This window comes from Pantherophis guttatus, chromosome 1, assembly GCF_059756535.1.
Source record: "Pantherophis guttatus breed Tessera chromosome 1, ASM5975653v1, whole genome shotgun sequence".
In the NCBI taxonomy this organism is placed as follows: domain Eukaryota; kingdom Metazoa; phylum Chordata; class Lepidosauria; order Squamata; family Colubridae; genus Pantherophis; species Pantherophis guttatus.
This window is the reverse complement of record NC_142063.1, coordinates 100,073,535-100,097,690: the sequence shown is the minus strand read 5'-3', so window position 1 is coordinate 100,097,690 and position 24,156 is coordinate 100,073,535. Positions and strand designations below refer to the sequence as shown.

The window sequence follows — 24,156 nt, the reverse complement described above, 5'->3', positions numbered from 1 at the left end:
AAGTGAAATGATTTTTAAACATTAAAAAATGAAACAGTTTACAAGATACAGAGGCAAGCATTTGTTGCTACATAATATGAACATAATACAAGTAATACTGAAGTGTATCGGTTATTCTGCATTACATTTCCTGAGGCAGAAATCCATTTTTTTCAGAATTATTCTAAAATTATTCTTAATTACAAAAAATCAACAAATCTCATTCTTGCTTCATTTTGCCCATATATAATGCTACTTCATTGGATTCTAATGTCTTGTTTTCCCTTTAGATAATACAGGAAATGTTGACTTTCCAGACACTGTCCTGGAAAGCTCATACAGAGAACCAAATGAGATTAGTTACTTATAGCAGACTAGAATAAAACAATATACAAATGAAATTCCACAACTGAAAGCAACCAAAACTAGGGTGGTGAGTGGTGGTGGGTTGAATTTATCTATGCTCCAAGGCGGTGGTGAAATCCAAATTTTTTACTACCGGTTCTGTGGGCATGGCTTGGTAGGTGTGGCTTGATGGGTGTGGCAGGGGAAGGATACTGCAAAATCTCCATTCCCACCCCACTCCAGGGGAAGGATATTGCAAAATCTCCATTCCCACCCCACTCTGGGGCCAGCCAGAGGTGGTATTTGCCGGTTCTCCGAACTGCTCAAAATTTCCGCTACTGGTTCTCCAGAACCTGTCAGATCCTGCTGGATTTCACCCCTGCTCCAAGATTTTAACCCTAGGTTTTTTCCTCTCATCTTTCTCAGTCATTGGATGTTTTCTCACTTTCTTCAAGGCAAGAAGAGGCAGTTGTATTGACTTCTCTCAAGAGAACTACTGCTACTTGCCAACTTCATTATGTCCTTCTGCTTTTCTTCTTCCCCTTCTCTTTGAGGAGGTTTCATATCCTTTTCACCCTTGCTCTCTATGGCCTTGTATCTAACTTTTTGTAATACTCATCCCTTTTCTCAACATCAGGAAAAGTAAAAGCATCTAACATGGCTGGCCTTCCTGATAAGGATGCTTAAGAGTGTACTTGTATGCAATCTAAGAACAATTCACTTGATCCACAAGAGGGTGCTGAAAGGCTTCAAATTTCTGGGGTAAAAATAGGAGGAATATAAAAGAGCCAGATACATGTCCAGCCAGCAATAGGTAAGGGTGCTTGTTATATATCTGGCCCGAAATGGAGATATCTCAGTGGAAGCATCAACTTCACAATTATAAATTAATTTAGCCAGTTCTAAGAATGTTCCAGTTCTAAAGAACTCATGTGAATACACAGGTGTCAAAGTATTGGGGAGAGGGAAATTTCCCATGTACAAAACAGAAGTAGAAGAAGAGCCATGGAGGAAGAAATATCCTGGCTTCTGGAAAAACAACAGGGGAGGGACCATTCAGCTCTCAGGAGTAGGTTATTCCATAGGACTGTTCCATATTTGTTAGGTCAAGTAGAAGGATGATGTTTTGAGGATTGTAAATTTTGCACCCTGGGGAATCAAAGCTGAGTATCTTAGGCCCAATGAATATATCAATTGTGAGTGTGTAGCCAGTCAGTGCCCAAGTCTATCAGAAAATATACTGGAGAAACTAAATAAAGCTGTAACAATTCCTAATGATTGCTGAGTTCTAGAGGTTTGGTGGTCTTTCTAATGGGCCCTAGGTATTTATTTTATTTATTTATTTATTTATTAAATTTATATACCGCCCTATTCCTAAGGGACTCAGGGCGGTGAACAGCGAACGATAAAAATACATGTAATACAAACGTTAATAATAAAAAACCAATTAAAATATACTAAACATTCTGGTCCTAGATAATTCAAGACATCCCAGTTTAAAATAAAATCAAAAAGCAATATAAAGGGAAAGTTAGGCCAGGCCGGCCTGCTGAAACAGGAATGTTTTGAGGGCACGGCGGAAAGTGCGCAGATCCGGAATCTTCTGTATCTCTGGGGGGAGCTCGTTCCAGATGGTGGGTGCCCCCACAGAAAAGGCTCTCCCCCTGGGGGCCGCCAGTCGACATTGTTTGGCTGACGGCACCCTGAGAAGCCCCTCTCTATGGGAGCGTACTGGGCGGTGAGAGGCTATTGGTGGCAGAAGGCGGTCTCGTAAGTACCCCGGTCCTAAGCCATGGAGTGCTCTAAAGGTGGTAACTAAGACCTTGAAGCGCACCCGGAAGACCACAGGGAGCCAGTGCAGCTCGCGCAGGAGGGGAGCCACATGGGAGCGCCATGCTGCTCCCATAACTACCCGCGCGGCCGCATTCTGGACCAGCTGGAGCCTCCGGGTGCTCTTCAAGGGGAGCCCCATGTAGAGAGCATTACAGTAGTCCAGGCGTGAAGTGACGAGGGCATGAGTGACCGTTTTTAACGAGTCCCGATCCAGAAAGGGACGCAACTGGCGAATCAGGCGAACCTGATAAAAAGACCTCCCGGCCACAGCTGTCAAGTGTTCTTCTAAAGACAGCCGTGAGTCCAAGAGGACGCCTAAGTTGCGAACCCTCTCCGTGGGGGGCAATGACTCATCCCCAATAGTCAGTGATGGCACCAATTGACTATATCGGGACGTCGGAAACCACAGCCACTCGGTCTTGGATGGGTTGAGCCTGAGTCTGTTCCTCCCCATCCAGATCCGTACAGCCTCCAGGCACTGGGACATCACTTTAAGGGCATCATTGGGGTGGTCCGGGGTGGAGATGTATAGCTGAGTATCATCAGCATACTGATGATACTTCACCCCAAAACCACGGATGATCTCACCCAGCGGCTTCACATAAATGTTGAACAGAAGGGGTGAGAGAACCGACCCCTGTGGCACCCCACATACAAGGGGCCTCGGGGTCGACCTCTGCCCCCCTGTCAACACAGACTGCGACCGATCAGATAGAAAGGAGGAGAACCACCGCAACACGGTGCCTCCCACCCCTAACTCTTCCAACCGGTGCAGCATGATACCATGGTCGATGGTATCAAAAGCTGCTGAGAGGTCTAATAGGACCAGGATAGAGGAGCAACCCCTGTCCCGGGCCCTCCAGAGATCATCTACCAATGCGACCAATGCCGTTTCCGTGCTGTATCCAGGCCTGAAGCCCGACTGGAACGGATCTAGATAAGCCGATTCATCCAAGTACTGAGGAAGCTGTCGCGCTACCACACTCTCAACAACCTTCGCAATGAAGCGAAGGTTGGAGACTGGACGGTAATTAGCCAACACTGCTGGGTCCAGAGAAGGCTTCTTGAGGAGAGGCCTCACCACCGCCTCCTTCAAGGCAGCAGGGAAGACACCCTCTCTCAAGGAAGCATTTATAATCCCCTGGAGCCAGCCTCGTGTAACCTCCCGAGAGGCCAGCACCAGCCAGGAGGGACACGGGTCCAATAAACATGTGGCCGCGCTTAGTCTGCCCAGTATCTTGTCCACGTTTTCCAGAGTCACAGAATCAAACTCTTCCCAGATAATATTCTCAAGACTTGCCTTCATCCTCCCTCCCGAATCTACCCAGTCAGAGTCCAAATTTTCCCGAATCTGAGCGATGTATGAAGTGTGACATCAATTTCAATTTTAAGAGGAGGCAGGATGAATATCTTATGAATATATATATAGGTAGAATATATGTTATGGAAGTTTTGGTGAACTTGCCTGTGCTTCAAACTATTCATGACAAAAGAGAATGACTGACTCTCTATATAAAATTTCCCCCGATTTCCTGAGAAAGAATCTACATTATTTGATGCACATTTTTATTTACAGGGCAAATATCAATTTGGTATTTTTCCCTGTTAGAATTCTTTTTATATTTTACATGTACTGACCTGATGATGAGGTTTATACCATTGCTTTAAGTCCCAGTCCCAAAGAATCATCTGTAAAACAAAAACAAACAAACAGGAAGTTATAAGCAAATTGTGCATATTTGGTAACGTTCAACTCTTCAAATCATGAATTACAAATAAAAAAATTCTTCTATAAATTATCTTTATTTCCTGCATTTAGCTGCTGTACTTCATTTCAATAAATAAAAAGTGAATATAAGGAGGTTCCTGGAAAATAGTTAATTAGTTAACTAATTACAGATTTCTTTCTCTGTAAATATTTTTCAATATATTCATTAAAAACTATTTATTTGTTCAATTTATATAGCTGTCCATATATGACTCTGGGCAGGTCAAAACAGGAAAATATAAAAAAGAATACAAAAAAAGATAACAACAATAATCAAAATAATCCAAAATAAAAGACATTAAAACCATAAAAAACACGTTACAAGAGTAACACATTCAAAATTAAAAGTGTAAAAAAACCACATATGACCGTTTAATCCAAGCTATTAATAGTATAGAAATTTAACAGGATCCACACCACCAAAATATTGTTTTCCATTTCACATTTAGAGAGAATGGGATAGGCAGATGAACTTTATTTGCATAGATAGTTTTCACTTTATTATTCATTTCCAAGTTCTCATTTTTCAAATTTCAATAGAAGTTTATGTATTTTAGCAATCACGTGTTCATCATTTATACATAATTCAATTTCAAACTCGGTCTTGCAATATTCACAACCATAAACTCTTTTGTTTACTTTAAGTCTTTCTAATAGCTGTAAATAAGAAAACATTAGAAACTATTATTCTTCTGCCATCAGTTCTCTTGATTTTATCTTATAGCCCATGTTTAATCAAACTCATCTCTTGCTGACCCCCAATAACACTCCAGATCAGGGGTGTCAAACTGGCGGCCAGTGTGTCACGTGCAGGCCACACCCACCTCAGGTCCGCAAAGGGAAAAAACGTTGCAAAACATCACGTGACAGCAATATGAAGCTGCAAGTTTGACACCCGTGCTCTAGATGTGTCTTCTCATGTATCATCTTCCTCAGCATTAACCATGGATAGCGATAGGGTCCATAGTAAGGGAGAGGTCACATGGATGCAATCCAATCCAAGGCCCACAGTGGCTCTCTCATTAGTGGCAAGTAAGGCCTTAGTCAGATTGTGCAAGCAGACCATCAGATACAACTGTCAGGTTATAAGAAATAATGGTCCTGCTTTAGTCAATAGCACCTGGAATATTAGTTGCTGATATCCTGGGCACTGCCGTTTAAAAAACATGCTGAGAAATTAGAATGTATGCAGAGAAGGGAGACTAAGTTGATAAGGGGCCTAGAGATCAATCAAATAAAGAGAAATTGGAAACAGATAACTTTTGCTTGGAGAAGAAAGAATTAAGAAGTGATTTGATAACCATCTTCCCACTAGATCTGGACAGGTAGACATGATCCAGGTCCCCTCAGTGAAACAATGTCATCTACTGTGGTGTCTGTCATAGCACCTGCCTTAAGAAGAAGCCTCACCCCAGACATACAGATAGCCCTGACCCTGTTGGGCCTGTAGGAAAGCAAAAAGCTTTTCCTGAGGCACTAGGGAAAGGATATTGATGGACCTGGCATAGGATGAATGCAATTGTATTTGGGCCTCAGCCTTGTTTATTTTTTTAAAGGTTCTTTTAGAATGGAATGGAATGGAATGGAATGGAATGGAATGGAATGGAATGGAATAGAATAGAATAGAATAGAATAGAATAGAATAGAATAGAATAGAATAGAATAGAATAGAATTCTTTATTGGCCAAGTGTGATTGGACACACAAGGAATTTGTCTTGGTGCATACGCTCTCGATGTACATAAAATAAAGATGCATTCGTCAAGTGCATTATGTTTTTATTTTGTTTGCTGCCTGTGTTAGATGGGATGCTGTATAAGTTTCTTTAATAAATATACTGTGAAGGATTTTTTTTTGGTGAGAACTGTAGGTCTTAAACCACATTAAAACAACCACAAAGGATCTAATTTACATTTTATGAGACAAAATATCAGAGAATGGAAGATGATGTGGGGACAATGAAAAGCTGGATTGCTATGTTTTACAGTATTACAATTCTGAATTTCCTGCAGCAGCTAGAAATTGAACTAGTGAATCTTTGAGCTTCATTCTGTGATTCTGGATGTAGGCAAAGATATTCTTTTCAAATGTTAAAGAAGTTTCCACAAGGTGGTGCTCAAAACGTAATTCTCAGAGAAGTTATTACTTAATTTAAATTCATGACTCTTGTTTTTTATTCAGTGAAAAATGAGAATACTAAAGATGTTACTTAAATAAATGTAGCTTTAAGACTTGATCAGATTGACGCCTTCCTTTATTATTTTTATTATTAGATTTTTATTTATTCTTTATTACTTTATGAGTTACACAAGGCACTGAATCATACCTAATACCCCTTCCTCCTCCTCTTTTCCTCACAACAACCCTGTGAGGTAGGTTGGGCTGAGAGAGAATAAATGGCCCAAAATTACCCTGCTAGCTTTGATGCCAAAGATGGGACTACAACTCACAGTCCCCTATCTCATGAAAAGATTGTTGATATTATATATTTTGTCTAAATAGTACAGTAAAGAGTCAATATGGATTAGGTAATGGACTAAAACTGGAAGACCCATGTTCAAATCTATCGCTAGCCATAGAAATTGCATGGGTGTCAATTCAGCCTATCTCATATGGTTGTTCTGATAAAGATAAAATAAAGGCAGATTCCTAGGTAAGCCACCATGAATTCCTGAAGAAACTGCTATAAATCAAATCAATAAATATCAAAGGGTACTAGTGATTATGATGTGATGTTATTTTATTTTGCAATAATAAAAAAGAGATGGGTCCAGGGGTGAAATGTAAAATTTGTTACTACCGGTTCTGTGGGCGTGGCTTGGTGGTGGTGGTGGGTAATGTGACTGGGTGGGCGTGGCCAACTTTTTTTTTTTTTAACTTTTCAAAGCATTTTTTCTAATGCTTTGAAAAGCCTCTGCTGATCAGGCAACTCAGCTGGGATCGTCAGAGAGGCTTTTTAAAAAATACCTCTCTGACAATCCCATCTTTGGCATCAAAGCTAGCAGGGTAACTTTGGGCCATTTACTCTCTCTCAGCCCAACCTACCTCACAGGGTTGTTGTGAGGAAAAGAGGAGGAGGAAGGGGTATTAGGTTTGATTCAGTGCCTTGTGTAACTCATAAAGTAATAAAGAATAAATAAAAATCTAATAATAAAAATAATAAAGGAAGGCGTCAATCTGATCAAGTCTTAAAGCTACATTTATTTAAGTAGCATCTTTAGTATTCTCATTTTTCACTGAATAAAAAACAAGAGTCATGAACTTAAATTAAGTAATAACTTCTCTGAGAATTACGTTTTGAGCACCACCTTGTGGAAACTTCTTTAACATTTGAAAAGAATATCTTTGCCTACATCCAGAATCACAGAATGAAGCTCAAAGATTCACTAGTTCAATTTCTAGCTGCTGCAGGAAATTCAGAATTGTAATACTGTAAAACATAGCAATCCAGCTTTTCATTGCCCCCACATCATCTTCCATTCTCTGATATTTTGTCTCATAAAATGTAAATTAGATCCTTTGTGGCTGTTTTAATGTGGTTTAAGACCTACAGTTCTCACCAAAAAAAAATCCTTCACAGTATATTTATTAAAGAAACTTATACAGCATCCCATCTAACACAGGCAGCAAACAAAATAAAAACATAATGCACTTGACGAATGCATCTTTATTTTATGTACATCGAAAAAATACCTCTCTGCCTATCAGGCAACTCAGCTGGGATCGTCAGAGACTTTTCAAAGCATTTTTTTTACCACCTCTTCTCAGCTGCATCGCGCGATCATCAGAGGCTTTTTTTTTTTTACTTTTAAAAGCATTTTTTCGTCGGAAGAGGTGGTAGAAAAAATGGTTTTAAAAATAATAATAAAAAAAGCCTCTGATGATCATGCAGCTCAGCTGGGCATGGGGGGGGGTGGGCAGGGATTTTTGCTACCAGTTCTCCAAACCACCCGTCGCCATCACTACTGGATCGGGCGATCTGGTCCAAAACAGGAGCATTTCACCCTGGATGGGTCTCATTTGAATGTGAGGGTACCAAATTGCTGGCCTTTAAATAAAGAAAATGGTGGAGCAGTTTTAAATTATTTCCCCACTGAAAGTTGGTAAAATGTGAAGAACATCTGATTTGAAAAGTACCAACTTTAAAGGATGTTGGAGATCTTTGTCTTTGTCTTTCTGAAAGTTAAAAATGAGAATAATTTCAAAAGACACATGATTGTCCTGCCTAGAGGACCGATGAAAGGGTTAATAAAATGCTGTCTATCTTCCATGACAGAAGATAAATGACTAAAAGGAAACCATATTCCAAATAATAGATGTTTTATAGACGTAAAGAACAGGTTGATATGCTTAGGAGGTGATGATAATATTAGTAGGTAAGACATAACAAAAACAAAACAAAATATGCTACTGCAACAGAACTACAATCCCAGCCATTTCAGAATTGGTCATGCTGCTTCATTTCATGAGATCTTGAGTAAAACTTTGTTCACAAATCCACCTGGTCTTTCTGCCTGCAACAAGAGCCTCAAGTGCCTGCAGAATGATCATTTCAGCTGCTCTATAACATTTCTGAAGTAGAAAGAACACAGGAGCTTTACTTATTGATTCTCTGGATAAGGTACCTGCAAGCACAACTATATTATGGTAGGAGTGATGTCAAGCACTTTTATTGCTTGAAGTGGTTTTCTCAAGAGCTGTAGATCTCTTGAACAGATGTGACTGAGCTCTAGCACCAATGATTATGATTTCATCTAGGCCACATAGGGCATATTAGGGGAAGATTCAGCCCATGGATCAAATCTTATATTCCACCCAAAGTTCATGTTCTGTCATTCAGTTGCTCTCAATTTTCAGTTGCTCTCAATTTTGATCTAATCTGTGATCAATGATCTGATGAGCATCATTTTGATAGGACTGTCTATTAGAACTGCATTATCTGTCAAACAACAATGGAGATGAGAGGATCAGTAGCAAATTTAACAATAACAAATACCAATTAACTAATTTCAGGCAAAACATCAAAGTAATTTATAGCAATTTTTCCAAATGACGCTAGTTTTTGAATTTTGGACTTCAATTGCCTACTAGAGGGCAGTATTCTATGAAATTTCCAGAGCCAGACATGAAACACTATTTAACTTTGATCAAATAACTATTTAAATGCAATTAATGATTATTCCCCAGGATTGTCATTTAGTCAGGTCAAAATTTATACTGAAGTCATGTATATGTAAACTCCACAAAAGAATGGAACAGGATTGCAGCTTCAAATTGATAGTTACATTATTTTAATGCCGTCTTAGTACTATAAAATAGTGGATATATGTGCCAATCTTCAGAACCTACAAAATGTAAAATTTGAGTAGAACACCAATAGTGTAGATGATCAGAGCAGAGATAATCCGAATTACCATAAGAAGATCCAACAACCTAATATTTTAAGCGTAAAAAGTATATGGTAGAAAAAAATCATTTAATGCTTTTTTGACATCTATCTTATTCAACATTTTTATTGATTAAAAATAGTTCAGATATTCTAACAGCATCTCATCAGATCTAGCTCAGTAAATAAATATTTCCATGGAAACTAAGCACAGCATTAACCAAACAAAGACAATAACACCATAGCAACTTGATTCAGAAGGCAAATCTGCAAAGATCTTTACAGTTTATTTTTGAAAGAAAGAGAAACACTACTTTTACAAAAAGAACATGTTATTATTAAACAAACTTTCCTTCATTACTCCAAACTGCTTATCAGAAAATCCTTTTTACTCAGTATAAGAACTTTAAATTGATTTAAATATTCTTATTGTGATCAGATAATAGGTTCATGTGTCTCACTCAAAGAAAAAACACTTCTACACAATTTTCGGAAATTTACCCAGATTTGGGAACCACTGACTTTCTGTTAGAGTTTTAAATATGAAAACTAAATATTGCACACAGAGAATCCAAAATGGTAGCTAAGAATGAGTTACTGTTGCCAAGATCTTACTTCTGTTATTCTGGATTAACTCAAAGTTAAAACCTGATTTCCCAATTGTCCAAAAAGCTTACCACTTTGTCACTGCAATACTCCGTTAATGTATTATTTTCCCTTTCTTGTCGTTTCCCTCTTCCTGGTAAATGCTTACTACCATCTTACCCTAGGTTCAATGGAAGTATAGCTACTGTAATAGAGAATCAATTTGGTCTAGTGGTTAAGGCACCAAGTTAGAAAACGGGAGACCATGAATTCAAGATCTGCCTTAGCCATGAAAGCAATGGTGAAATCCGAATCGGTTTGCTACCGGTTCGCTGGCCGTGAATGCGCACCAAACACGCACTATGTGCGCATGCACAGTGCACACCAAAAGGAGGCTTCAGAAGGTAAGTAGAAGCAAGGGGGGGGATCAGCTGTGGTGCACAATTTAGCTTTGCTAGAAAGCAGGATTTCCTGCTTTCTAGCAAAGCTAAACCCTGCTGCACAGCTGATTTCCCCCCCCCCGCTGTTCTACTTACTTTCCCAAGCCTCCTTTTGGTGCGTGCTGTGTGTGCGCGCATGCGCAGTATGTGCCAAAAGGAGGCTTGGGAAGGTAAATAGAACAGCAGGGGGATCAGCTGTGGCGCATGATTTAGCTTTGCCAGAAAGCAGGAAATCCTTCTTTCTAGCAAAGCTAAACCCCGCACCATAGCTGATCGTCGGAAATACTGGTTCAGAGGAACCAGTAGCTTTTTTTTATCTACTGGTTCAACTTAATTAGTAGCTAACTATTGGTTCACCTGAACCGGTAACTTTTTTTACTACTGGTTCACCTGAACCGGTAGTTTTTATCAGTACCGGTTCACCTGAACCGGAGTGAACCAGTAGCAATTCACCCCTGCATGAAAGCCAGTTGGGTGATTTTGGACCACTCTCTCAGCTCAACTCACTTTACAGGGTGGCTGTTGTAGGAAAAATAGGAGGAGGAAGGGGTGTTGGATATGTTTGCAGCCTTGAATTATTTGTAACAATACAATCAAAATATAAATGAATGCATAAATAAATGAATGCATAAATAAGATGGAAGTATTACAGATACCAAGCGAATGCAAGTTCATGCATGCATGTGTATGTGCGTGCATGCAAACATACACACACACACAAACACACACACACTGCTTTGCTGCCTCGTTGTGGCAAGGGAGTGTTCCTGAGAGGGATGAATGAAGACTGAAAAGGTATATACAGAGGATATAATCTTTAGTAGGGTCACCATGGTATAAAGGTCATTCCAGCTCCCCAGCTAAAACCAGAAGAAACTACATAGGGCAGAACAGGAAATGCTAGAGGTGGAAGTTCATGTTAGTGACAATGATTTTAATTGTCATTTTAATGAGGCAGCAAAACAGTGTGTGTGTGTGAATTTTGTTAGATGCCTTGGAGAATGGGGAACCACTCAATTGATCCGGGCCACCACTGACAAATACTCCCCCAAAATGAGGAATATTAATAACTTCCCTTGTTAGGAATTTATCTCACTTACTTCCAGGACGTTTTTCCAATGCTGTCCCTAAAGCTGGAGATTGAGCTTTCTTTAGCCATTTATATAAATAACTTCTACTACAATACAAATTTTAAAACACATGCCCCAAATTGCTCTTTAAGAGATAACATCCTTAAATCCAGAAATTATGTGTAAAAATGTCGTTAACTATTTGTCACTCAATGTAGAAAGCAATCATATGTTTTATTTCAGCTATATTTGAAAATATGGTAGGTTTCCACAGGTATGAGCTGATGATAGTTCATACTGTCTTGACCAGTAGTAATTGTAAAACTGGTAACTTAAAGTAAAATAAAACTGCTAGGTTGCTAGGTACCATCAATTACCCTGTAGGAAGATTCCTTAAAGACAGGGGGGGAGTCGAAGGACCTCTTAGTAGCAGACATTTTTCCTTAGCCCAAAGCAATACACTGCCTTGCAAGAAAGATGCTTGAAGTTTATTTTTAAAGAATACTTATTGGATAGTTTAAACAATTGTTTCCACTGTTTATAAGCCATTTTGAAATAACTGTTATCCTGAAAACTGGGGTATAAATAATTGCATTAAAATAGTAACATATCCTTGATTAATTAACACATGCAATGTGTTATGTCCACACAGAAAATGTAACCCTTAGAGACTCCTTCATACATTTTATGGCAATACAGAGTATTTCCCAGCTATATCTAAAACTGCTTCAGCAACGTCAAAAACTCTCTTTTGCATTTCTGTGGAATGCATTTCTGTGGAAAGAGGTTTAATTTCAACCAAACTTTCTACAGATTCCAATAAAATCTAATTATGTGGTGGAATTTAAAAGAAATATGAGTAGCAAAAAGAAATAACGAGGAACAGTTAATAATAAATTATAGGGATGACTGAAGAAAAAACAAAGAATATGTGGAATGACAAGCATAAATAAAGCAAAACAGCAAAAGATACAGAAGTATATAATTCACATTCCATTCAAAGCAATCATGAATGAGCATAGACTATTTTGATTGTGGCAAAAGTTAATAGATACTATTTATTTACAATTCATTGTAAAGTGAACAAAATTAACAGATTTCACTCAGTTTGCTTTTACTGGTGTCCTCGTTTAGCAACCACAATTGGGAGAGGCAACTCAGTTGTTAAATGAAGGGGATGTAAAGTAAAGCTGTGACTGCACTTATAGTCTTACTTCAGACCTGTGAAGGTTGTAAATGTGAGGATTGGTCTTTGGTGGCAGCCCATTAGGTATTAGAATACTATCATGTCACCCCTAGTCCTTCTTTTCATTAAACTAGACATGCCCAATGCCTGCAACCGTTCGTCATATATTTTGGCCTCCAGTCTCCTAATCAACTTTATTACTAATCACTAGAAGGGCTACCTAGTTAACAAACTGATATCCATCAAAATCAAGATGATTTTCACCACAGATGTTGTTCAAATTGCAGTATGTTCCTAAATATTTATTTTCTAAGCAGTTCCAATGAAGCCATGTCTTCAAAATGAGATTGTAATAATGACATCTGAAATCTGACCTTCTTTCATTACAGTGAAGTTCAACTGATTCCACTATCAAAAATAAAGGCACTATAAGGTAATTGCTGGGTAGAATGACGCAAAAAGTTTCCACGACAACAAGAACTGGAGTGTCTGCCTTGTACTTCCTCATCTGTTTGCTCTCAGACCAGGAGCCTGACAGTGCAGTCACTACATCCTGTTTCTCTTAAAAGATACAGAAATATAGAGCCTGCAATGTTTAACCCTTAACTAACCTTTGCATAGTTTCGAAAGCATCCTCCATACCAATACTTTGATTTCTATATTTCATTAACATGACTATTAAATATTAAAAATTCGCACATGCATATATTTCAAAAAGTATATTTAAACCCATCTAAACATGTATTTGGAAAAATGTATCCTAATGCAGAGAATATGAAAAAGAAATAATGTGTTTGTTTGTCTCACAAAATTACTATGAATCAATAATATTATTGTAATATTACAATATCACAACTAAAAACAACTGAGGTTTCCCACCTCAAATTCTCCAATTGAGAAAGGTACCAGAGTAGACTTGAAAGAACATTTATGTCAGCCTTTACTCAAAGTTACACCCAAAGTTTCACACAGACCTATTTAATAGCTCCCATGTTTTCCTCGATATCAATAAAAAATCAGTATAAAACTTTACATTTTACAGTATATTTATTGAGCCAAGTAGAAGCTTAGAAAGCACGCAAGAGAAAATGTAACTCTATTAGACCCCAGAACATAAACCCTAAGAGGCAAACCACACCATACCCTGGCCTATCCTATCTTTTGGAATTGCCTTTATCAGCAGGAACAGATTCTCTAAAATACAGTAGCCATGTTTTGCAGGGTTTTTTCCCTTACTTATAGAAAACCTACTGTATTATATTTAATAGCTCATACAGGCAACCCATGACTCAAAATCTTTCTCTGAGCTCAGATTACTGCACTTTTCACTGCCACACAGCTGTTAGCATCCATCAATGTGTATTCCAGCAATTAATAGATGAACAGAAAAAAAACATATTTAATAAGGATCACTGGGAAAGGAGGAATACCTATATTTAACTTTGTTCTGCTCCCCTAGTGATAGCCATCAAAATTGTATAAACACCAGTGAGTTGCAAAAGAGTCAATCTGTCTCCCAAAACAAAACCAAAAAAGCTCTTTTCTTGCCAATTATATTAAAAATCACTCAAAGCTGATCTCTCTCTAAAAAGATAAAGGAGAGAAATAGAGGACCTGGAGCCATGCAGGTTAAAAATTGTTCTCCTACCTAGCTCATATGCTGTATCTTTCAAACATCTACAGCAATTAGTTGCATTAAAAATGTTTCAATTCCTAAGGAATGCATAACTATTTTTTTTTGTTTGTTTAGTATCCAGATAGTGATTCTGGAAAGGTTTTTGTTTTGTTTTGTTTTGTGTTTTATTTTGTTGAAAATATTTTTTTTAATTAAGAACTACTTTATGAAAGTCAGTTTGGTGAAAGACTTTAAGGTACTATGCTAAAAACCAGAAGATTTGGAGTTATAGTCCTGTCTTAAGGTACACAACCAGCTAGTGACATTGGGTCAGTCACTCTCTCTCTCTCTGTCTTAGGAAGTAGACAATGGCAAACCCTTTTGAAAAAAAAATGTCAAGAAAATCACAGGGACAAACAATTTTATGGTATCTATCTTTTTTTTAAAAAAAATTAATTTGTGTCATGCCTTTATTTTTACAAATAACTCAAGGCCGCAAACATATCCAACACACCTTCCTCCTCCTATTTTGCCTACAGCAACAATCTGTGAGGTGGTTTGGGCTGATAGAGTGACTGGCCCAAAGTCAACCAGCTGGTTTTCATGACTAAGACCATTTGCCCCACCCACTTACCTCAAATCTACAATCACATTCATGCCAGATCCTTACAGTAGCCCAAAAGCCCTTCCTCAGACTGCACCTGCCTTAGGCACTTGATAGAAGGAAAATCAGACCATTACATCGCTAACCTACCCTATGACCCCTTCCCCACCGCTTCTTGATAAGAAAACCAGATGAAACCAGCTAGAAAGTCAGGGAGATTGACCCTGAGTCCAAGGGAGAGAACCAGTGGGGAGGTACTCAGCTTCAGTTTGGAACACGGTCCCACAAGACTCCATGGGACAGCACAGCAGCAATCTCCTCATGGTAATCACACTATCCAATCCAAAACTGTCAACCCCAATTCATGTCCTTCTAGGTCTTCTTCAGGACACTTTCCAAAGTATTTGAATCCTAGGTAAAAGCACTCCAGGGAACCAAAGTATGGGTCTAAATTACTTGACATGCCAATTACTTAGCTAGTATCCATTTATTATCTTTGTAAGAGTTTAAATATGATAAGGGCAAGACCACATAATTTTCCCTTTCAGTAAAAATCCTGCGGGATCCATAACTATAAAGCCCTTTGGATATTATATTCTAAAGTTTATGCATGTTCAACTAAACACAGACACTTCCTCATAACTGAGCATTGCAGTGAATGAGAAGCATGTGCTCCCACTTATGGGAAGTCTTATATGCGTGTTTATTGAATATGTTCTCTTGCAAACCTTTGATTCTATGTGCAAAACTTGAATAAGCAGCAGCTGTATGACCAGAAATGCCCAATTTTCCCCTCCAAATAAGGATAGAAGCTTCTTCTTGATCCTTATTTATTTAAATTATTGGCTTAAATGGGAGAAAACAGCAGCAGAAACTTATGAGGGGAAAGTACGTTGCAAAGAAGGTTAAAAACAACTACAGAAAACATGGCAGCATAGAATAACTATAATAATTGAATATATTAATGCAGCATATTTTGTTGACAGAATTTCTTTTGGACTGTTGAAGCTATTAAGTCAGTGCTGTTTAAAACTACTTGTGCATTCGTATCTATGGAGATTCTCAATCATTCAGGTCATGGTTGTCTCAATCGTGCTTTTTTTTCAAGAGGCAACTGGATTTTCTTGTTTTTCTTTTCTTCAAATGATTTGGAGTCATTTGCACTACTCAGGTGACCCTGAGGACACAGATAAACCTCCAAATGGCCTCAATGACTCTCTCTAACAGAATGCCAATGGCCAGCTGTCTGTAAGGAATATAAAACCTTCCACTTCCCCATCATCCGGTCAGAGCTGAAGAAGCTTCTTGGATGAGAAGCAAAACATCTTCAAAAAAAAAAAAAAAAGAGGCAATTCCAATTGCCTTTTGAAAAAAAGCACCTTTGGGACTATCTGTGCATTTCTTGTTGACTGGATGAAACAATTGTTATAATGATATATCATAATGACATTGTGTTGTCATTTTGCTGTCTGTAGAAGACAAATAACTTGGTGCAAACTTTGCTACAATGCATTTTATTTTGATAAATTAATTTGTTGTAACATAGGGAGAAAGGGCAAATAAATCACAGTTCAAAGTTCATGGAATCAGGCTTAAGATACTTGCTTCCTGAAATAATGTGGAATAAAATATGAAATAACTATTCTAATACAACAGCACATACAAAGTTACACAAAGTACTCAACATAATACCTATTTTAAAAAAGTAATGTAGCATATTAAATTATTTATTAAATCTGTGATTTCTCCCCCCTTCCTGCCCCAGAAGGCTTCAACTGATAAAATCAGTGCTTCCCAAACATTTTCCTTCAATACCCAAAATTGCTTATCAGAAAGTAGGTAAAAAAGGTAGGTAAAACACTTTTAAGTCACTTTAAATGTCCCTACTACAATTGAGTAATGGCATGCTATCATTATTAAAAGAAAAAAAATACCTTTACCCAATTTTGAGTAATTTAGCCAGGTTTGGGAAGCACTGATTTAGATGATAATGCCAGTTCATTTCTACAGTGTTGCAATGCATTTTCTTTCTTCTGTAAAGAATACTATTGTATAAAATAGGATTATTTACACAAAAAGTTTCTGTATATTTACACAAAAAGTTTCTGTATATTTACACAAAAAGTTTGTGTAAATGTGCGAGCTTTAAAAATTGATATTGCTAACCACATAAATAATATCAATTTTTACAGCTCGCACATTTGCAGAAACTTTTTTCTCTAAGTTGTAAAAAAAAATAATGCAACCACTGCCCAAGAACTCAATCTTTGGAATGAAGTATGTCATAACAGTTTCTACTTTTTAAAATGCCCACGCCCTGTAAAATAGAAAAAGCTAACCTGAGATTCATGCCTATATCCCTTACTTTCTGGATAATTAGTTAAGAAAAGAAATTGACCCTAAGAGATGTGTTTTTGTGGTGGAATCTGACACTGAGTTGCAGGTAGGAGACGATCTTTCCCAAAGAGCTAAAAGGCAAACCAGCTTTGAGTTTTTGGTGTGCAGAAAAAGGCCCAGGAGGGATCCTCCCTAAACCTTCACAGAATAAATCTGATAATTATGCAGATGTGCTTTAATGTGGCAAGATTCCTGTCTATGGGCAAAGAGCAACAAGGAAACTACTGTGAGTAATTCATTGTATCTTGGCTCCTTACTCCTGACAGTTTTGTAGCAATTATCTTCCTGGAATGTTTACATGGAATGTTAGTCTGCTCCAAAGAAGATGTTACCAAGTTCAGATGAATGAATCAGGTTTTTAATAAAATCCCAGTTGTATAATTATTACCTGAACAGTATTTTTTAAATTTATGCCTTGGAAGATGCCTTCCTTGAAATTTCAATTTAAAATAATTTTTAATTACAGAATTTCTCAATAATAATTAATAGTTTCTCATGGTTTGAACCTAAATTTCACTGCCATATTTTGTTGAATCATTCGAAATGATATATGCTACCCATAATAAGACTATTATAAGATTCTTGGCTTTTTCAGACTATAATGTGATTTAAAAAGCTATAATGCAGATTATTATTGGAACTGATAATTCTTTTAACGTTAGCTAATGAAATATTAATAAACAAAATTCTTGTTTCTACAGCTCATTCCTATTAGTATTATACAAAGCATAAAAAGGAATGTTTAATCACAGTTCAAGCTTCCTATACTATACGTTTGCAATAAAACAGTAGAAGTATAATTCACAAATGAGATGTACTTCCTGTTTTGCTATGGCAGGTGTGACGTTAGAAAATGAACTGTACTGGAAAAACATGCAAACAGATTTTATTTAAAATCTGCATATCCTTCCCATGCATGTTTCAAAAAATAAGAAGTGAACTATTTCATTTTTTCAGGCATCATGAACCTACCCAAAACTATTCTTAATATGCTGCCTCATATATGTAATCTCATGCAAATGACGAATACTTTCACTGAGAACAGTGTCTACTAGACTCAGACCACTCAAAATGTCCTATTTGTTTCACTCATGGATTATTTGATCTGTGTTTTAATGATGTATCATTGTCTAATTTTCAAAAAAATACATCTCAAGTTACAAAGATGTGCTAAATAATGACCTAATCTACTTTTTCTGTATTTCTTCAGAACTTTCCTGAATTAAAGAATATCTATTGTTTTATATTTTTATAAAATATAACAAATGTTTTTATATAAAATCCAAATTGTTTTTATACATTTCTTATACTATATTAATAAAAAAAACCCAATATTTTAAGAAACAAAATGTTTGGAAATGTTAGTGCCACATTAAATATTAACCTTAGTATTTATAACATTAAATAGTAAATTAATCTTAATTTTGAATAGTAAATTAATATAAATTAATACTGTACTAATCTGTAATGGCGGTTTCTACAGTATATAAGGAAAGGGTAACTTTTTTAAAAAAAAGTTGACAATTGATACATTACCAGTTATGGATTTATTTGCCAATATTCATATTAATATTTTAAAACAAAATAATAAAAAGATAATATTACCGGTAATTAAAATTCACTGAGGGCAATGATCTAATCTTAAGTGATTATGCTCAAGGGTTTCTATTGTTTGCAGTCATTGCATATTTATAAGCTTATGTATTTAAGATCATTAGTAGTAAACTATTTTAAAAATGGCTACTAGAAAACATATTGTTCCTTAGAAGGAATAGTTGCAATAGTATTTTGTACCTTGTAAGTATTTTCCTTCCATCTTATATAAATACAAAGCTAATTATTTCAATTGTAATATATTTAACCAAGAATCTACTATGTAATATACAACTTCATACTTAAAAGTTCAGGGAAGAAGATACTTGAGAAGGTATGGTTCAATCATATGTACTCAATTTTCCTTAGAACTTAACACATATGTAGATATGCACAGAATTGCAATCTTATTGTACAAATTAATTTTAAAAAACATGATGGTACATGATAAATTCAAATCACCCAAAACTGCAGAGAAGCTTCCTTTATTTGCTAATAGATTTTATACCGTGAGTTTTCAAATTATGCAATCTTTCATAATCAAAGTCTATTAGGTCTGAGGCTTTTCTAGCAACTGACAACATTCACTTCAGATGGTTGTAATGTAATATAATTTTAATCTTTTCAGTGTAAGATAATATATCTACCTTATAATGAATAATGTAAGTTGTGAATCAATCAAGATAAATTTTTGCTCATTTATAATCTCTTCTAAATACAATTACTGCTAACAAATTAGGCTGAGTACAATGTGAAAGCAATACTATTGATGAGCTTTTTTTTAGAAATGTTTTCTAGTTTTTCCACAGTTGGTACACCTTTCTCATTGTTCTATCCCTAGGCTTTTATCTTTCTTGCCATTTCCAATAATGACACTTTTATCTGTCTCCTGTTTGTCAAAACAAAATTGACTGTGTGTGTCACACTGCTGAGTACTAGTGAATAGTTCCAAAAACATATTACAGAACAAACTTTACACGACTATTCCTCCTCTTTTTCTCAGCCTATTTTGGAATGATAAAAGTAATAGTGAATTAGTTTCAAAGCATTCAGCAACTCAGTGTTAACCTAATCTGTATTCTTGTTGAGAACCTGTAGCCCGCATTTTGAAAATGTATACTAAGTTGGCCCTGAGCAATAAAGGCTATCAGATAGTGCATAGTTACAAAGTCCTTTAAAAGTTTAGTTTGGCTTAGAGAATGCAGTTGTTTTGCAAATTATCAACTAAAGTAACGTAACATGAAATAACATGAAGTCATTCTGTACGCAGCCTCACAATATCTGTGTACAGTAGACAGGTTGTATTTTTGCAACAGGCTAAGGTGTCTTATTCCTGGAGGATATAGATTTTGAGCCAAGTGAGGTACATTCAGTTTTGGAGACTGCATAACATTGACCAAATTATACACCTACAATTTCCATAAGCACTGGCTGGAAAAGGAACACCACACCGCCTAACAGGAAAAGAGAGTTCTGCATTAGAGTTGCAAGGATGCTCATGCAGAAAGCATCCCCCTCACGCTGCACAGCGCCTAAGGTCTTTTCTTGGCAGAGTCAGGCTTACCTGTTCTTTGGAAATGCAAGGCAACGAAGGTCTCCTGGACGTTTTCCAGCCTCCATAGTAAGCGGCAGAAGTCTCTCCCAAGGACACGCAACTGGATCTCCTCTTGGGTCGGATGACAGGAACTTTGTGCTCGGCGCTGCCGGGCAACTTCGGATGCGATCCCTGGAGGTGCTGCTGTAAACCCCGAGCCGAAGGGGAACGAGAAGAGAAAACGCAGCGCTCTCCTCCCAGCAGCGCCCACAAGCATCCCGCCGTCCCGGCGAAGCAGGACAGCAGCGGTCTAAGGGGAAGAGGCAGCGACCCCAGGCTGGTGAGCGAGACCAACCACACGAGGCTGGAGAAAACCAAAACCAGGAGGCTGCTGCGGAGTTTGAGGCTGCGCTGCAAGAGGGTCAGTCCGGCCACAGTGCCAAGCGCGGCCAACAACCGCCCCGCCAGCATCTGCAATTCGGCTGGCGGAGGGTGAGGGACGCCTTCCTCGGCTTCGGCCTGGCGGGACAGCAGGAGACACTGCAGCGTCACCAAATCCCCCGCGTAGCAACAAACCGGCAGCGCCAGAAGCCACCGGGGGCCGCCGGGTTCATCCCGGGCCAGGTAGCAGGTGAGGAAGAAGAAGGCACAGGCGAGGCTGAAGAGGGGGCTCAGGCACCGGCAAAGCCCGAGCGGCGCCAACAGCCCGGTTGCTTCGGGGCTGCTCGCAGCTGAGCCCGCTTTACTTTGGCGGTCTCCCCAGAACAAGGCGCACGGCAGGAGCGCCAAGGTAGCCGCTGCCGCAGCAGCAACACCCAGACCCCAGACCAGAGCCCGGCGTGGGGCGGTTGGGAGGAGCGCCCGAAGGTCCAGCAAGAGGCTGCTCCGGGCCAGAGGAGCCGCGCATCCCTTCGCGTAGTAGCCGTTCCCCAGGCTGGGCTCTGCAGAGCCGCGAGGCGAAGGCTGCTGGCTAAGAAGTTTGCTGAGCCCGCGGTGCAAAGAAACGGAAGCGGCGGCTTCTTTCTCGTCCCTCATGGTGGTCGAGCGGGAAAAGCTGGAGAAGGGGAGGAGGAGGAGAAGGAGAAGAAGGGCTCGGTCAGTTTCTCCTACCTCCCGACCCTGCCTTCTTCATCTTTGCCCAAGAGAGGAAAAAGCCGGGGAAAGCCAGCAATAAGGAGCCTCGCTCCTGAAGCGCAAACGGCAGCGGGATCGCAGAGTCCAGACTCGGAGCATGGTGGGTAAAAGACAGGAAGGAGGGAAAACGAAGATAGAAAGAGGTAAAAAGTATTTCTTTCCCTTTTTTCCCTCCCTCCCTCCCTCCGTCCACTCTCGCTCGTTCTTGGAGAGAACGCGCTGCAGCCTCCCAGAGTTCCAGGGCAGCAAGGTCTGCACGCGCTCTTCCAAGACACGCCCTCCTGTGACGGCACAAATGCAGGAGTTGGCTGCTTCTGCTTGCTTTCTCTCTCTCTTTCTCTGCCCGCCGACCGCCCTGCAGGGCGCACGTCATAAAGTAGGAAAGGGTGGCCAAGGTGGCCAATCGGAGGAGGAGAATGTGTGTGGGTGCGGGCCCTTCTAATAGAAAGGGGAGGAGCGACTCCGAATGGCTGGTGAGAAATACTGGTACTGTAAATTCTAACGAGTTTTGCGGAAGTTTAATCCTTGTGAGGGCAGGAATGCAAGTCTTGTAAGGCGCGGGGTTGGCCCTTTCTACGGCCTCGCGAAGCGTCAGCTTGGCTTTAAACCACCCGCTTTGATTCTGTCGCTTCCGATCCCCACCCTTTCCTCCGATTCTTGAGAATTTGCACGAATTCTCTCTCCCCGCTTTCCAACTTGAGGCTCATCTTATCTTATTTTTTAAACAAACATACATAAAACCATCTTCAATTGCCTGTGGTTGGTTACAGGTCTTTTGTGCATCATTCACCACATTTCACAGCTTACAATTTACGGTTTACTAGATTCTCATATCATCGACCTAATATGTATCTATATATTGTTATCATCATTAATCATTTGTTTGAATATGACTATTTCTTCCCTCATTATCATTCAAAGTATTCTAAAGTTTGAGTTAATTTTTATTTATGACATTCATTTCCACCTCCTGAATCTATCCAATAATCATACATCTATGTTATATTTCACATAGTTCTACAATTCTTGTATTGTAAAAATCTCTACCATATTTCATTTTCATATTTTAAGGCTCATCTTATCTTGATGAATTCAAATCAAACTCTGACAGATCAAAAGATTGATTATTTATTTATTTATTTATTATATTTCTATACCGCCTTTCTCCCGTAGGACTCAAGGCGGTGTACAGTCAAGAAAAATATAGACACACAAACATAAAAATTGCTAATTAAAATTGTTACTTAGTTTGGTCAATTAAATAAAACCCAGAATTAGATAACATTTAAAAAAATCATTCGCATGTTTGTATGTTTAGCCCTGCCTTTTGGAACATCAGGGTCTTGAGGGCACGGCGGAAAGCACGGAGATCAGGGATATTTCGTATCTCAGGGGGCAGTTCATTCCAAAGGGTTGGAGCCCCCACAGAGAAGGCCCTCCCCCTGGGAGTCGCCAGTCGACATAATTTGACTGACGGTACCCTGAGTAGTCCCTCCCTGTGAGAACGAACTGGTCGGTGGGAGGCTATTGGTGGCAAAAGACGGTCTCGTAGGTACCCAGGTCCTAAGCCATGGAGCGCTTTAAAGGTGATAACTAACACCTTGAATTGCACCCGGAAGACCACCGGGAGCCAGTGCAGCTCGCGTAGGAGAGGTGTTACATGGGCGTAACGAGCTGCGCCCATAATCACCCGCACGGCTACGTTCTGGACCAGTTGGAGCCTCCGGGTGCTTTTCAAGGGGAGCCCCATGTAGAGAGCATTACAGTAGTCCATACGGGTGGTAACTAGGGCATGAGTGACCGTGCGCAAGGCGTCCTGATCCAGAAAGGGACGCAACTGGCGGATCAGGCGAACCTGATAAAAGGCACCCCTGGCCACGGCCGTCAAATGATCTTCTAAAGATAACCGTGAATCCAGGAGGACACCCAAGTTGCGGGCCCTCTCTGTGGGGAGCAAGATCTCATCCCCTATTGTCAGTGATGGTACCAGCTGACTATACCGGGACACCGGAAGCCACAGCCACTCGGTCTTGGAGGGGTTGACTCTGAGCTTGTTTCTCCCCATCCAGATCCGCACGGCCTCCAGGCAACGGGACATCACAGCAAGGGCATCATTGGGGTGGTCTGGGGTGGAGATGTATAGCTGTGTGTCATCAGCATACTGATGAACACTCACCCCAAAACCACGGATGATCTCACCTAGCGGTTTTACATAAATGTTGAACAGAAGGGGTGAGAGGACTGACCCTTGCGGCACCCCACAAATAAGGTGCCTCGAGGTCGACCTCTGCCCCCCTGCCAACACAAACTGCGAACGGTCAGAGAGGAAGGAGGAGAACCACCGAAGCACGGTGCCCCCTATTCCTAACCTCTCCAGCCGGTGCAGTAAGATACCATGGTCGATGGTATCAAAAGCCGCTGAGAGATCCAATAGGACCAGGATAGAGGAGCAACCTCTGTCCCGAGCCCTCCAGAGATCATCCACCAATGCGACCAATGCCGTTTCTGTGCTGTATCGTGACCTGAAGCCCGACTGGGTTTAGATAATATAGGTAGTCCTTAACTTACCGTCACAACTAAAGCCCAAAACTTATGTTGCCAAGTGAAAAAATTGTTAGGTGAGTTTTGCCCCATTTTATGACTTTTCGTGCTACGTATGTTAAATGAATTAAGGTCATCGTTAAATTA

The 24,156-nt window shown here is 39.3% G+C and overlaps 1 protein-coding gene across 2 annotated transcripts in view; it reads right to left on the bottom strand.

Moving 5' to 3' along the window:
- Positions 1–21,836, bottom strand: part of PDE3B (phosphodiesterase 3B) — a 49,249-nt gene extending 27,413 nt beyond the window's left edge. For both annotated transcript variants that reach the window (XM_034417001.3, XM_087879330.1), the window contains exons 1-2: positions 20,365–21,836; positions 3,796–3,846 (exon numbers count right to left, since the gene is read on the bottom strand). In XM_034417001.3, the coding sequence (XP_034272892.2) occupies positions 3,796–3,846; positions 20,365–21,369 (1,056 nt within the window). In that variant the 5' untranslated portion in view covers positions 21,370–21,836. The remainder of the gene's footprint in view (positions 1–3,795; positions 3,847–20,364) is intronic.
- Between the last annotated feature and the right edge of the window lie 2,320 nt (positions 21,837–24,156).